The following is a 14,210-nucleotide window of genomic DNA, read 5'->3' on the forward strand; positions in this document are numbered from 1 at the left end:
TTTGCTTTCTCTAGCCTCCTCCATTTGTTTTTCCTCCCTCTGGCTGTCCTCCATGACTCTCCTGCTCTGATCTCTCCACCTTGTCTGCATGCTTTGGATCATCCATCTCTTGCTCAACAAGCCTCTGTCCAGCAGCTTTTGAGCACTCTACAAGATCAAGTTCTCTCTGCAGGGATTCTGTGTGTCTGGACTGGTCCTATTCATGTTCCTGCAGTCTTTTAATGTCTCTCTCGTTTTCTTGAAGTATTTCAGATTCCTTCTGCAGGCCTTCTTGATGTCTCTCTTCCTCACTCTCCCGTTCTATCTGCCTCTCATCTGTCTGCTTTCTCTCCTGCTCGTGCTTTCTTTCTGTCCGTCCCTTTATTCAAGTTCCCACCACAGTTCTCTTTCAAGTCTTTCAATCACCCTCTGAAGGTCCTCTTTTGGTCTTTTGGTCTTCTCTCTTTCTGTTCCTTTTGCTCTCTCCCTCTCCTTAATTTGTTGCTCCTGTTCTGGCAGAATTTCCTCTGTCTGTAATCCACTTCAGGTGTTTCAACTTCCCTATTCAGTGCTTCTTTTTCTATTGCTCCCTCCATCCCATTTGGCATCACTGTCAATATGTTTCTGTCTTTCCAGTTCCCTCTTAGATCCTCTTTCTGTCTTGCATCCTTTCTCTCTCTTTCTATTTGTTTTCATATTTCCTCCTCCTCCTGGAGCTCCTGTGCGTGTCGTCTTTCCAGATCTCTCTGTCTGTCATTCTCTTTTTCAAGTTGTCTTTGCAGGTCCTCCCTGTCTGTGTCCACAGCTTTTCGTCTCTCCATTTGTCTCCCAGTCTGTCTTTGCATCAGCTGTCCTTCTCTCCTTTCCCTCTCTTTGTGTCTGCTGCTCTCTTTGTCTTTCTAACTCGCCCTTTCATCCATCTCTCCATTTATTCCCTTACCAACATCTCTCTATTTTTCTGCTTGGCGCTGTGACTCTGCATTGATTCTTTCATCAGCTGTCCGTCCGTCACCAGTTCACCTGTGTGTCTCTGTTATTCGTTAGTAAAGGGGGGATGGGCCTCGAGACCTGCGCACAAAAGGTTGCTCACAAGCTGAGCATGCAAGAACATCAGTGTTGACTCGCTTCAGTATTCCCAAGAAAAAAACTATAAGTGAAGCTTCACTTGCTGCACCCTCCCTCTGGAATGACCTCCCTCTCCCTATCCGTCTGGCTCCCAATATAGCACTATTTAAACAATCCCTCAAAACTCACCTTTTCAACATCCCCTGCTCCCTCCCCTCCACTACTAGACTTATATGTTAGTTTTCTTTATAATATTATGATAATAATTTATATTATTATTTCAATCCTTTGTCTTTATATTTTACTGTTGTCTTGTTTTGCTTGTACTCATACATGTAAAGCAACATTGAGTATTAGAAAAGCGCTATAAAAAAACCGAATTATTATTATTACCTAAATAGCATGTGCTTTCATCAATAAAGCCCCCACAAAGAGATGGTGGCACAACACAGCTGCTACTGTGCAGTAAATAAGACTGCTGCTTGCAGTGTCCTTAACATTCAAAAGATTAACATTCTGACAACACAAATGAATCCTTTTCTAAAAGGTTTCTGACATAGATGACACAACTCTGTGTTTACACATCAGATAATATAGCAACTACGCTAGAGCACAACAAGACTGTTATTTCTGGGTGAATATAATCACTGTTGGCCTTACTGAACAACAGGTAACTGATAATGAATATATCTCAGTAGATCACATGTATTCAGAGTCTGTTTGAAGAGAGATGGAGTCTGCAGTCAGCAGCATCACCTTGAGTCCAAACACAGAGTGAGATACTGACACTGACCGCTAGAGGGACACAGAGACTGTGATCATTGAGACAGCATCAAGCCTCAGTTCACACATCTCTTCAACCACAGTTTCTCTGTGAGCAGGCTCGGATTACTGCACAGGCTTGCCTAGGCTGCAGCCTAGGGGCCCTGTGTGCAGGGGGGCCCGGATTGACCCTCGCACCGAATCTCACGCCAATGTTTTTGGAAAAGTTGGCAGCCCTGGTCCATTTGTCTTATATTGTCCTTGTCTGTTTCAAATGCTTGTTGTATTCTGAGCTGTGTACATTTGTCTTATATTGTCTTTGTCTGTTTCAAATGCTTGTTGTATTCTGAGCTGTATGTAGGCTACCATATTTCTTCATTACACAATGATCATTTTTGGTGCGGCGTTTATTCGAGGGCGGGTTTAATTAGTAAGAGAGTTCAAGAATTGCAGCTACAGTGCGGCCATAGACAAACAATATAGCCTACAAGGAGGTCAAACAGTACCCTATACAATTGAAGCCGCGCATGTCTACATTGTGTAGAAATCAGCAGCAGAAGCAGCATGCCGAAACGTTCTTACACTTCAGCTTTCTAATAGAAAGTTGTGCAGAAAGCACTCTCCAGCAGCAACAGATCTACGCAAACTTTGGGTTGATGAAAGGCGAATTCGCCAGTGGTGAAGTCAACTACCTCGCTATATTGTAGGCTACATGTAGCCTAATTGTAGGAATTATATTATTATAATGTAGAATTTGTTTTCAACCAATGTCATAATTTAGAATAATTGCATTCAGAGTATTATTAAGTGACATGGTAAGAGTATTAAGTTATTTGGTAAGAGTAGGCTACAGTGCCTTTATTTTGAAGGCCTTTGCAACGCTTGTGAGTGAGTGCTTCGACAAGCTAACAGCAAGCGAAGCACGGACAACTTAATGCTCCAATAAAAGTTTAAATTCTTGTTATCGGATGATAGCGATCTAAGGAAACCTCTATTCCCTTGTGTACGGTATGCAGCCAACGAGGTATGTTCTTTTGTGTCTGTATTTTACGTTAGTGAACGTTATGCTGCGCATGTCATGTATCAGATTATGCTAAATGTGTTGTTTTATTTTCTCGTAATAGGCTAACGAGAAAATAACCGTGAAACTGTGTGGGTTCGTTTTCACGGTGGATATGGAGAAGAAGCTTCAAACCTGTAGCAAGAAAGCCACTTGTGTCTGTGCGTCGAGGGAATTATAATACACTTGTGATTTAGGCTACTTGTAATAAATATTGTTTTAATTAAACCAATTAAATAACCGTTTTCATATTTTTTGGGAGTGCAGCATTTAATCGAGGGTGGCGTTTATTACACAATGTCCATTTTTAGAGCGGCGTTTAATCGAGGGCGGCGTCTAATCGAAATAATACGCTATGTTATCTTATTTTCTGTAACTCCATGTAGGCTACAGCACTTTGGTACCCATTGCGGTTTTCGAAAGTACTCGAACTGAGTTGAGAACATAGCTCTCATAATAAAGTTCCAAACATATCTCTCTGTCCTTCTACCTGTCTCTCTCTTCCAATCCTGTCTCCTTCCTCCCCCCTCTCCACCCCATCTCTGTCCTTTTACCTCTCTCTTCCAACCCTGTTCTTTCCTCATCCCCCCTCTCCACTGTCCTTCTACCTCTCCCAACCTTGTCTCCTTCCTCCTCCCCCCTCTCCACCCTCATCTCTCTATCCTTCTACCTCTCTTCCAACCCTGCCTCCTTTCTCCTCCACCCTCCCTCATCTCTCTGTCTTTCTAACCCTCTCTTCCAACCCTGTCTCCTTCCTCCTCCCCCCCTTCACTCTCATCTCTCTGTCTGCAAGGATTGTGTTGTATTGCCTCATGTGCCTCTGGGGCCAGGGAGGGGTACGGCACATATGAACCTGCTCATAACCCCACCTAGTGGTGGCAGAGGAGATAGCGTTGCTGTGACGTCACTGCAGAACTCCAATATGTGGTCTGCCCTGGTAACCAGCCTGTTTGGTTTAGCCATGGGACTTTCCTTACTGACACTAGAGCACACATACACACACAATACATAGGTACACATATGCACTTACCACACACACACACACATCAATGCACACATATAAACATACCACACACACACAAAAAACACACACGTATGCACACACACACAAAGCATGTCAACACCCATTACACTGTTACAGTAACATCATATTAGGTTTATTAGGGTTCTGTGTGTTCTGTATACAAACATAATAGCAACACTGTTTTAGGGTTATTTGGGATTGTGTGGTGTTCTGTGCACATGATCATAACACTGCATTAGGAACATACATGGTAATAAGTGACACAACAAAGTTAAGGGTACAACACAATTGCTTTATTTGGCTGTTGTTTACCTGATCAGTTCCTGACAGTAACATGTATTAAACTCTACGGCCTGAATTTGAACAAATCAGAATTAGATTGTCATGAAGTCACAGACAGTTACTCGACAACAATTTCATTGTCGTGTCAACGGATGATTGTTTGTTCGCAAGTACAGCCAAGATAGAGCGGAAGGGGAAAAGCTAGTGGACGCCATGTTTGTTCTCCTCCTCGCGTACAAAAACCCAACCTGAGAATGAGAAGGGGTTTAAAGCTCTGTCTGATGTCGGCAGTTGACGAGACTATGTAAGGTCCCTCAAGTGTGTGCTCTGTGGGAGGTTGTTAGTTAAGCCATGCAGATAACGGAATATCGCCTTCATCAAATAACAATCACACATGCTTTTCCAAAATCATACATGCATTAGTTACTTCGGGCTCGTCCTTGTGAGTCGGCACAAACACTATACAGTTTGAGAGAGAAGTTGTAGCATTGGGTTATAATGATTAAGAACATTTGCACAGCATTGAAATTGAAAAAACATTTCCCTGGCAATCCATTAAACTTAGACTGGGTGAGACAAAAACGATCAAACTGATCAAATGAAATCAAAATGTCCGACAATATAGCAAGTAGCAGCTTTGATGCCACCCACCACATATCACAATGCAACAAGCAAACCTCTGTTCATTCACTGCTACTTCTACTGTCCAGACAGCTTGTGTAAACGGCCAGACACAGCAAGCTCAGCCTCCATGGTCACAAGGCCGGGAGCTTGGGTCAGGTTATCACAGTGGTAACGGACATGTCCAGAATAACCCTCCTCGCCCTGGTGAGACTGGATCTGCCCACACAGGTACACATTCCGGAAAGGTTTTTGTGTTGATTTGTCCTCCTCTTGGAGCAATAGTAAAGCGGTCGTCATGTCATTCGTTTGAAGAAAAACTACCGAAATCATGCAACTATTGTGTGGCCGGTCGGACAGTGGAACGACCAGGCAGTTCTGGGTCCTAGTGCTGGCGGGGTTCAAGCTGCCACGGGACACTCAGGCACTGCCATCCTGTTTGAGGCGCTGGCTGCGGGCCTTGTAGACCTCGATGAGGAGGTCCTTGACGTACTGGATCTCTCTCTCCACCGACTCCGCCTTGTCTCTCAGCTCCCGGTTCTGCCCCTCCAGACCATGTAGCTCCTCCTCCAGAGAGTCGAGCTCCGCCCGTTTACGCACCCGATATCTGGGGAGAAGAGAGGGCAGGGAAATCAGCCAAGTAGGGATGGTGGGTCCTGGGTAGGAAGGTAGGGGTCATATTTTATGATGTGAAGGACACATGTCTAAAGCCACAGTCATCAAATGGTCCCGTCATAATCCTCACATTCTCCTAATATCCTCATTCAAATAGTAAACTTTGGAAAACCTATTCCCAAAATGTAGAATCTTGTGTACTTTTAATTGCTCTGGTACTGCATGACGTGAATACATTAAAACATTTATAAATAGAAAGCTGGGTTTTTTAAGAGAAGGGAAGGAAGAAATCATATGAGATTCAGTGTACAACTGTCTCCATCTGAATCTCCAGGGTCTGACCTGGCTTCCTCTCCGTGCCTCCTTCACCACACAGAGGAGACCCAAGCCTCGGGTCCTCTCTGCTGTCTCACACAGGAAGACCAGGAGAGAGCTGGGAAACACTGAAGGTGTCACCAAAGTAACGAGCCGAACATCACACACAACCAAACTTCATTTCAGAGTCCTCAACATCCTGTTCACGTCACAAACATCATACAAACAGACTGGAACTGCTCGACTGATTTTTACCACGTATTTTGGGGGAACAATTATCAAAATGACACTGAAAAGAACAGACCTATTAACTAATTTAGAACACATGTATAAGATCACAGACACCATGATATTACTGTACAATAAAACCCCAGTGACAACACTGTAGGAGCCATTGAGCCACTACAAACACAGTATTGAAAGTAACTAAATGTTATAGGTTAGTACCTTCTTATGCAGTGAAATATCTGACTGCATTATAGTGACATATTACAGTATTTACAGGATTTAATTTACATTTAGTCAATTAGCAGAATTTTACCCAAAGCATAAGTTACCAACTAGATCATCATTTTTGTGTGACATCCCCATGCATGATCCAAGATACTTCAGAAAATACAAAAAACTTTTCCTCTTACCTGTGAGCAGCGGTCTTGTTCTGGTCTCTCTTCTTTTGCCTGCGTTCTCCAGTCGGGGGCTCCAGAGGAGGCGTGGCCAACAGCACCGAGTCGTCCTTTAGCCTGGGGGGGGCGGGGCGCTGGAGGGGACCCCCCACCATAGGCCCTTCCCCCCCTCCCCCTCTGGACAGACATTCATAGCTTTGGTCTGAAAGGCATTCTGGGTAGAGGTAGTGGGCGTGCACGGGCTCCACAGCATGTGCCTGAGTCGGCTGCTCCAGCTCAGCTATGAAGCTGTGGTAAGGCTCTGCGGTGGCCAGCGATTGGTGGAAGTAGCCCTCGCCGCCAAGCTGCTCCTGGGCAGCCGTTCCAGCACCAGGGATTCCGCCATCTTTGTTGCAGTGCAGGACCTCGATTCCCGGGGCATCGTAAGCGGCCCCGACTTTCGCGCTGCCGTGCATCAACTGTCCTTCTCTCTTGTGGCTATCGAAAGAGCCTCCCAGACAAAACCCTCGGGCAATCTCTTCGCTGCAAAACATTCCTTCTGAAAAACAGTAACTTTCCTCCTCTTTCAACATTAAAGCACATTCTCTGACCTTCTTCACACTAGCGATGCTTTTCACACTCGTCTTCAGGGTGGGGTAGTGGCTCTCTGGGCGCCCTGAGTAACTGCCCTTGGAGCTCCACAGCTCGTGCCCCACTTCCTGTCCGACTTTCACTGATTCCGGAGCCATTCTCCTGCTGTTGTTGTGGTAACGGTGGTAGCTGTAAGGGGCGGGTCTCTGCATTTTAGGTCTGGCAATTGGACCGCCGCAAAAGCCTGCCAGGTCGAGTTCCCCTGTTGCCAAGGTAACAACCACAGGACTGGTTTCTGATTGGCTGGTGCTGTACGAAGTGTAGGGTAGCTGGTAGTATGACTGGGAGCCCATATTTGGGGCGCTTCTGTCACATTTTGAGGATTTTTCCAGTTTGGTGGCCGAGGACTCGGAGCGGAAATAGTCCTCGAGTTGGGCCAGCTCCTCCTGCAGCAGAGAGGTCATGACCTCCAGGTCTGAGGGCACCTTGACATCCTGCTCCAGAGGTGAGGGCGGTAGGGACGAGCTGGGAGAGGACTCAGTCGTCGACACAAACGAAGACAAATCAACTTTTTCAGTCATCCAGTCTGTCTGACCATCACCTGCGAAAAAACACAATTTGCGTTAAAATCATAGAACATCATGATAAACAGAAACCGTGATAAATGTTGAAAAAAATATATTTTATTGAAGCGACAAATGATGACTATGCTGCAAACTGTTTTTTCATCCACATGGATGAATGAAAAATCAAAACAGAAAAAAAAAAACTAACCGATCACTTGAAAATGATTGAACAACATCGTCTGCACTCGATAAATATCCACTTAGCTGTACTCACTGTACGACATTGGCCCCGTGCTGCACTGCGGCTCCTGCCTGGAATGTGGAAAAATAAAAAAGCGTCTTGGCGAAACTCACCAATTAAATGTTGCCTCTCCGGTGACTCCGCCCCCCTCTCGTCCCCTGATTGGCTAGCCAGTTGGGGAGAGGGAATGATGAGGTCGACCATGGGAACAAGAGGAACCTTCTTGCGAAGGATCAATGCCAGCATCTTGCTTTCTTTTTTGGTCAAAACGTTGAAATGCACCAAATTTGTTGGGGCCAAGCGTCACTATGGACAAAATGGAGGAAAAACTTGGAGACCTATAGGACAAATAAGTATCAGTATCATTCCTGCAATTCCATATTACCCAACATCCATTTCACCTTTTCACACATCTGAAACCATGGCTAGAACACCTGCTGGAATGGGTTGAAATCACTTTTTTAGGTGGCAACATTTTCTTGAAACATGACATCCATTGACATTGATGTTTAGATTACGGTGACTATGATGACAGTCACCGTAAGTCGGAAAATGTCTATTAAATGTGAAGAACATTCCTCAACATTCCTACATTATGTTCTTAATATGACTATAACCTAATATAAATACTGTATGTTTAAACTATTTTCATAAACATTTTATTGATTATTCATTATGTAGCCAATTTAATTTGTTAAATTATCAAAGGGCAAAAGTTTGAGAGATGTTTTTTTTTTTTTTTCAGGACTCAAAAAGGGATTTTAATCCAAAGTGACTGTAACATGCATTCCCAATGAATATGACTACTTAATGTCTTAAGTTACATTTATGCATGGTCCAACACATTCAATAAGGTACACTTACCCCATTCTTCCTGTCTAGGTTGGTTGGTCTTGAAGTGCGTTGCAGATGCAAAGCACAACGACTGTAGAGGTAACAAGAACAACAGTTTAAAGAACCATAATTTCCTTGGGACGCAAGGACTTCACTTGAAGTGATATTAAGACGGGTTGTGCTGCGGACAGAAAGTTTTTAAATCCTCTACTTCTTCTCGAACTCCTAAAACCGACCGTATCACAATATACAAATCCCTCCGCACAGTACGTATAGTTCAACTCTACGTCATAAACCAAGGGACTTTCCGGTTAGTTTCCCTGTGTGTTGTTACTAGGCACTCTATATGAAACAACAGAAATAAGACACATTTTGGTTCATACCAAACGAATGGCGCAATTTATTCGAATGGACGATAACAACTAAACACACCCAGATCAGTTACTCCAGCAAAGTGTGGTTGCCCATTTTTAAAAGCGTTATCAAGCCAGATAACAATGCAACAAAGATACGCTTTCTAGTACTACAAAGATATACATAACGTAGAAACAGTCCCTTGCAACAGGCTGTGTATAACGGCACTAGCTGATGTTTATTACCAGGAACTATTTAATCTCACGCCAGAGAGGAAGGACACAGTCTTGCAGTTAGAAGGTGTAACTTTAGTTGCAGTCCTGTTGCATCAGATCCGCAGGGGATTCGCTGAATGCTGTAACAATGTGGCCGCACTATTGGTTTATAGAGGAATAACGCTATTGGTCGGTGATCGAGTGTTCAATGACTTTCAATTGTCACGGATCGCCTAAAGTGGTGTTTTGTTTTTACTCTAATAAGTGTGTCTTCAAGGTCTTAGAGGACTCAGAGAACATTTGCTCTGCTTAACCTGTAACACGCAGCCCTAATACATGCCTCACATTAAATATTAGAAAAATAACCTGTTATATCACTCAATCACCCCCCCCCCCCTCAAACCCAAAAAATCGAAATAAATTACAAACACTCCAGTGTTTTTACTTTTGCGTGTTAAAAGTCTACGAAGCAACACTCATCTGCTGTAATGTAATTTTCAGATGTTTCCGGTTGGACAGTGCCACATTACCTAATACAATCTGAAAACACAGACTCTTTTAACACTGTAGATTTCAGGCAGACCTCTGATGTTTTGCAGAGGGGGGGGCTCTCTGCTGGACACCAGCATCTGAGGACACCAGCGAGGGCAGAGATGAAGATACCTGCGTGAACCCTCATTAGTATCCCTCAGCATCCCTCTCAGTCTGTGGATTCTCTCCTCCATCCTGTTTTCCCACCCCCACCCCTTCTTTCTAGATTCCACTACCCCCAGAGCTACTACCCCAATGCTTCCTCCTGTCCTGCCCTCTCCCACCCCCACCTCTCCTATCCTCCAAAATTGGATGGGGGTTGCTTCATCTCCCTGTTGCTATAGTAATAAGGAACACTGCCCCTAGTTTATTATTTATTTTTTATATGGCACATCTGTTGCCAGGGATTTACGACTTGTCCATCTGTTTGTTGATATTGATTACTACTATTACAGTATCCCAAACATTGGGTCTCCTCCAATCTCACTCCCTATATGTAAAGTTGGACAGTTAGTCTCCTCCTCATTGCATTCTACATGCATGATTTGTGTAACCTGTTTTACATTAAAACCACACAATGACACATTGGACACACAGGTTTGGGTTCTGGGTTTCTCATTATTGTGGTACAAGTCTACCAACAGAGAGATACACAGGAAATATGAGATTATGAATCAAGATTAAATTAGAGTACATGCATTTGTTTTCTCAAATTACAATAACACTTGATAAGTAACATTAGTAACATAATGCTTTGGCTACAGTTAGATTGCATTACAAAAATGTGAACAAAATGACTAAATACATTTAAGATTCAAGTGTTCAAGACATTCCAGTGTGTGAACATGCTGTTGCAGCCCTTTCATTGTGTGGATGTCACAACATGATCTGAACCTTCATCTCTTGCTGCAGTGAAATCATTGCCTGTTTTGTGAAGGGTATTGCTGTATAGCTCCTTCGCGCTGCACGCCAGTGGTGGGATGGGAGACAGCTACTGTGTGGAGGAGAGAACCAGGCCTGCGCTGTGGCATGTTGGTAGGAGTTACACCATCATTTCATCACCAGAAACTCCCTGTGAATTCTGCTTATATTAACTTTTTACATGGATTGGCAACACAAAGACAGAGAGAAAGAAAGGGAAATGTAGTACAGAGAGAGAGAGAGAGAGAGAGAGGTGAGGCTTGAAGGTTAACTTTAACCGAAACACAATGGCTTAGTTATTTTCCGCAGTCCGCCCACACCTGTTATCACTGTTTACAGAGCCTTTATGGAAGACTCATACACCATGTAAAGAGGTTCTCCTAATGTTGCATGTCAAAAAACAACAAGTGTTTTGTGAGGAAGTGGCCTTTATCAACAGCCTAACATGTTTGCCTGGGCATGAGAGCACACCCATTCTTTTCTGTCAGCCAGGTGTTCAGTAGCCCTGAGGAAGGGTGGAGGAGAGAGTCAGGTTCCCTCACTCTCACAGAGAGCGGAAGAATATGAAGACGTGTGATCCGATCAACAACAACACTCTTGTTTTACGGTGAGTTGCTGTTGCATCAATTTAAACACAATGATCCCTTAAACTCAACACACCTGCTTGGTGATTCATAGATGGTTGATAGTACTTGAAGAGAAACTGAATAGAAATAGCTGAGTATAGTATAGGTACTCCACACACTTTAGACTGTGTGCAAAGATTGTTTTGGAAACAGTAGACTGCTCTCTGGAAATACTGGTTTTATTGGCATTGTCTTTTTTTGTTTTATTTCACTTGTGTGTTGGAGATGGATTGTTCTAAATGGACTTTTTTCCCTTTCAACAGTATCTTCCTGTAGTTTGAAAGAATTGTGAGGAAATGCTTTGTATTTTCCTTCAAATCATCGTCATCTTGCTCATTCTGGCGTATTTTAGAGGTGTGTGTGGTAAGGTTTTGATACAACCGCATGCAGCATCATGTATCATACACCTTCACTGGACCCCCCCCACACACACAAACACACACACACTTGTACTGTATTTTTTTTAAACTGACTATTCATTGGCACCAACCACTGAAATAGTATTACAACTGTCCTTGATATTCTGTACTTACTGCTTGCAACATACAAAATTGTGTGTGTCGCTATGGATAAAAGCATCTGCTGAGTGTAAATCAGACACCTTTATCCAAAGCCTAGTACAGACAGGGATTTAAACCTGCAGTTAAATGCTCCACCACTGAACCACACCCTTTCCCATGTCAAACATATCCCTAACTCCATCCAGATTCCAGCTGTCTGAAAATCACAACCAGCCAGACGTTGACTGAGGCTGTTTTAGGAGAGACTGTCCTCCTGCCCTGCCACTTCTCTCCCACCACCCTCCACCCTTCCCTCGAGCTCATCTGGACAAGACGGACTCCCCAGGTGCAGCACAATGTCTTCCACTTGAAGGGAAGCCAGCCGTTGTTAAAGACCCAGGACCAGGGTTACCGCGGCCGGGTGTCGGTGAAGCAGGGCAGGCTGGGAGAGGGCGATGCCAGCCTCCTGCTCGACAACACCACCCTCTGGGATGAAGGGGACTACGAGTGCTTCCTCTTCTCAGGCTCAGACTATGCTGACGTTACAATTCAGCTCCAACTCACTGGTGAGACTTGCTAAACCAATCCAGAGACACCATTAATACAATATGAATCTATGCCCTACAGTAGAACATAAAAAAGTACAATACAGTTGCAATGCAATCAAGTGTGAAATCATAACATAACACACAATACCCAACCAGTCTGTTGCAATGTGCTACAAGAAGTGATATGTTAAGATATGGTTACATATGTTAAAATGAGTAACGATATGCCAGGATCTATATGACATGATATGGCACAAAATATGACATATGACACACTATGACATGAACATTTGAATTGAAAATACGATTCAATGCTATGATGTGTTTTGATCAATGTCGCCCAACAGCTTCACAGTTTGCTTTACAGTGAGAACAGGATCTCTATCATCCTCCTTCTAGTTCCCCTGTGTTTTTGTGACTGCAGACACAGCTGTAGCAGTAATTCCAAGTCTCTGATGGTGGAGCTGGAGGGGTGTGAGGTTGTGTTATCATAGTAGTTCAAACAATGTGTTCTTCCTGCGTCCCCCAGCCCCATACTCCCAGCCTACCATAGCGTGTGAGCCCCGGCCCAGGGAAGCTCGTCGACGTGACGGCACGCTCATGCGGTGCCAGAGCACCGGGGGTTACCCCGAGGGTGAGATGAGCTGGGTTCTCCACAACCAGATGGTTGTCAACAGCAGCGAGGTTCGGAACCTGTCCCGGGACAGCCGGGGCAGATTCAGCATCCAGATTAGCGCTGTCTGGTTCCCTGGAGATCTTGAGGAACCCGGAGAACGGAGCAGTAACTGGGTCACCTGCTCAGTCCACAACCCCAGAGGGAACCAGACTGTGAGCAGCACAGCTACTTGTGATATCAGCCCCACACATCCAGGTATAGTACAGACACACCTGCGTATGTGGGTATGTAGATACTGTATCCCAAAGAGAAATTACAGCATTTCAGTCTCATAAAAAATATAGAAGATAGCTCGATCTGGTTCTTGATGAGTGGGAACCAGACAATTTCCTCACGGAACTGCACTGTTATATGACACCTGCCCCACATATCCCGGTATATCAGCCCCATTCACATGGCCACACATTTACGCTTACTATTAAAGAGACAAAAAATCCAAGAAAGCCGATTCATTACATTTTCCGTATTAATACTGGAAGCTATCTTCTCAATTTAAGAAGCCTATCAGCATATCATGGCAGGACAATCAAAGTAAAATGAGCCCATCCCGAGAATGGAGATTTAATTTAAAATCATAGATTCTGCTTCCTGCTGAGCTTGACTCTGCTGCCTCCTGCTGTCCCAGAGTGAAACAGTCAGGTGGACTGTTGGTATAGGCTTTGTGAAAGACTAGGATATAACACAGGATAGATAGGATAGGATAACACAGACAGACAGACAGACAGACATGTTTTTTCTTTCCCTCCAGGACATATTACGAGTCCCAAACATGAGAGGAGTCGACTTGGAGTCCTGGCAGCTGCTCTGATATGGGCTGCTTCAGTGTGTCTCTGCCTGCTGAATGGGGCCTGGAGGTCCTGTCACTAGAATTTCTATGTGCATGTGTGTTGGTGCTTCTGTTTGTGTTCTCATTAGAAACTAAAACCCAAACCTAGGTGCGATGACTGTAGCCTATGTCATGCTGTGTGTGCGTTGGGGGGTGCATTATAGAAAAGAAAACCATATGGCTTTGAGGGTAGACTAGACTGTAAAGATATTTTGCAATATATGTTACATTTAAGAGATAATGTTGTTGTTGTTTCGTTCTTCTCAGGAAATAAAAACATTGACGTGTTTTACTCGTCTCCTGAAATGGAAGTTGTAGCCAACCAATGATCTTAAGAATTTACTGTCCTCCTTTCTGACAAACAGCATCTTTTTTTCAGTAGCTGAGAGCTATTGAAAACATAGCTGGGGTAGGAAGATATATTGGAAACAAGTCAGAAATGAAAAATGCATAAGA

The 14,210-nt window shown here is 44.0% G+C and overlaps 2 protein-coding genes across 3 annotated transcripts; one reads left to right on the forward strand and one right to left on the reverse strand.

Moving 5' to 3' along the window:
• Positions 1–4,161: 4,161 nt before the first annotated feature.
• On the reverse strand, positions 4,162–9,242 carry LOC146257187 (uncharacterized). The gene is made up of 4 exons (XM_084675210.1): positions 8,588–9,242; positions 7,837–8,061; positions 6,362–7,517; positions 4,162–5,400 (listed from the first exon to the last, which is right to left on the reverse strand). The coding sequence occupies exons 2-4, from the start codon at positions 7,967–7,969 to the stop codon at positions 5,214–5,216; spliced, it is 1,476 nt and encodes a 491-aa protein (XP_084531336.1). The 5' UTR covers positions 7,970–8,061; positions 8,588–9,242; the 3' UTR covers positions 4,162–5,213.
• Positions 9,243–10,503: 1,261 nt separating this feature from the next.
• Positions 10,504–14,043, forward strand: LOC146257188 (butyrophilin subfamily 1 member A1-like). Of its 2 annotated transcripts, none has more exons than XM_084675014.1 (6): positions 10,504–10,692; positions 11,067–11,185; positions 11,468–11,567; positions 11,911–12,270; positions 12,782–13,123; positions 13,677–14,043. In XM_084675014.1, exons 3-6 carry the CDS (start codon positions 11,501–11,503, stop codon positions 13,793–13,795), a joined length of 888 nt encoding a protein of 295 aa, XP_084531140.1. In that variant the 5' UTR covers positions 10,504–10,692; positions 11,067–11,185; positions 11,468–11,500; the 3' UTR covers positions 13,796–14,043. The 2 variants fall into 2 exon arrangements, with proteins under 2 accessions (XP_084531140.1, XP_084531141.1); XM_084675015.1 differs by having other exon boundaries at positions 11,468–11,558.
• Positions 14,044–14,210: the final 167 nt, after the last annotated feature.

This window comes from Hypomesus nipponensis, chromosome 15 (assembly GCF_054491055.1).
Source record: "Hypomesus nipponensis isolate SF chromosome 15, ASM5449105v1, whole genome shotgun sequence".
NCBI classification, from domain to species: Eukaryota; Metazoa; Chordata; class Actinopteri; order Osmeriformes; family Osmeridae; genus Hypomesus; species Hypomesus nipponensis.

What these genes read in the sequence shown, in the direction of transcription:
- LOC146257188 (XM_084675014.1), top strand. Translation starts at nt 11,501, where the DNA reads ATGCTTTGTATTTTCCTTCAAATCATCGTCATCTTGCTCATTCTGGCG. An exon ending in GTATTTTAGAGGTGTGTGTG is followed by an intron (nt 11,568 to 11,910) that starts GTAAGGTTTTGA and finishes AACTCCATCCAG; the next exon opens with ATTCCAGCTGTCTGAAAATC. An exon ending in TATCAGCCCCACACATCCAG is followed by an intron (nt 13,124 to 13,676) that starts GTATAGTACAGA and finishes CTTTCCCTCCAG; the next exon opens with GACATATTACGAGTCCCAAA.
- LOC146257187 (XM_084675210.1), bottom strand. Translation starts at nt 7,969, where the DNA reads ATGCTGGCATTGATCCTTCGCAAGAAGGTTCCTCTTGTTCCCATGGTC. An exon ending in GGAGAGGCAACATTTAATTG is followed by an intron (nt 7,518 to 7,836) that starts GTGAGTTTCGCC and finishes GTTTTTTCGCAG; the next exon opens with GTGATGGTCAGACAGACTGG. An exon ending in AACAAGACCGCTGCTCACAG is followed by an intron (nt 5,401 to 6,361) that starts GTAAGAGGAAAA and finishes TCTTCTCCCCAG; the next exon opens with ATATCGGGTGCGTAAACGGG.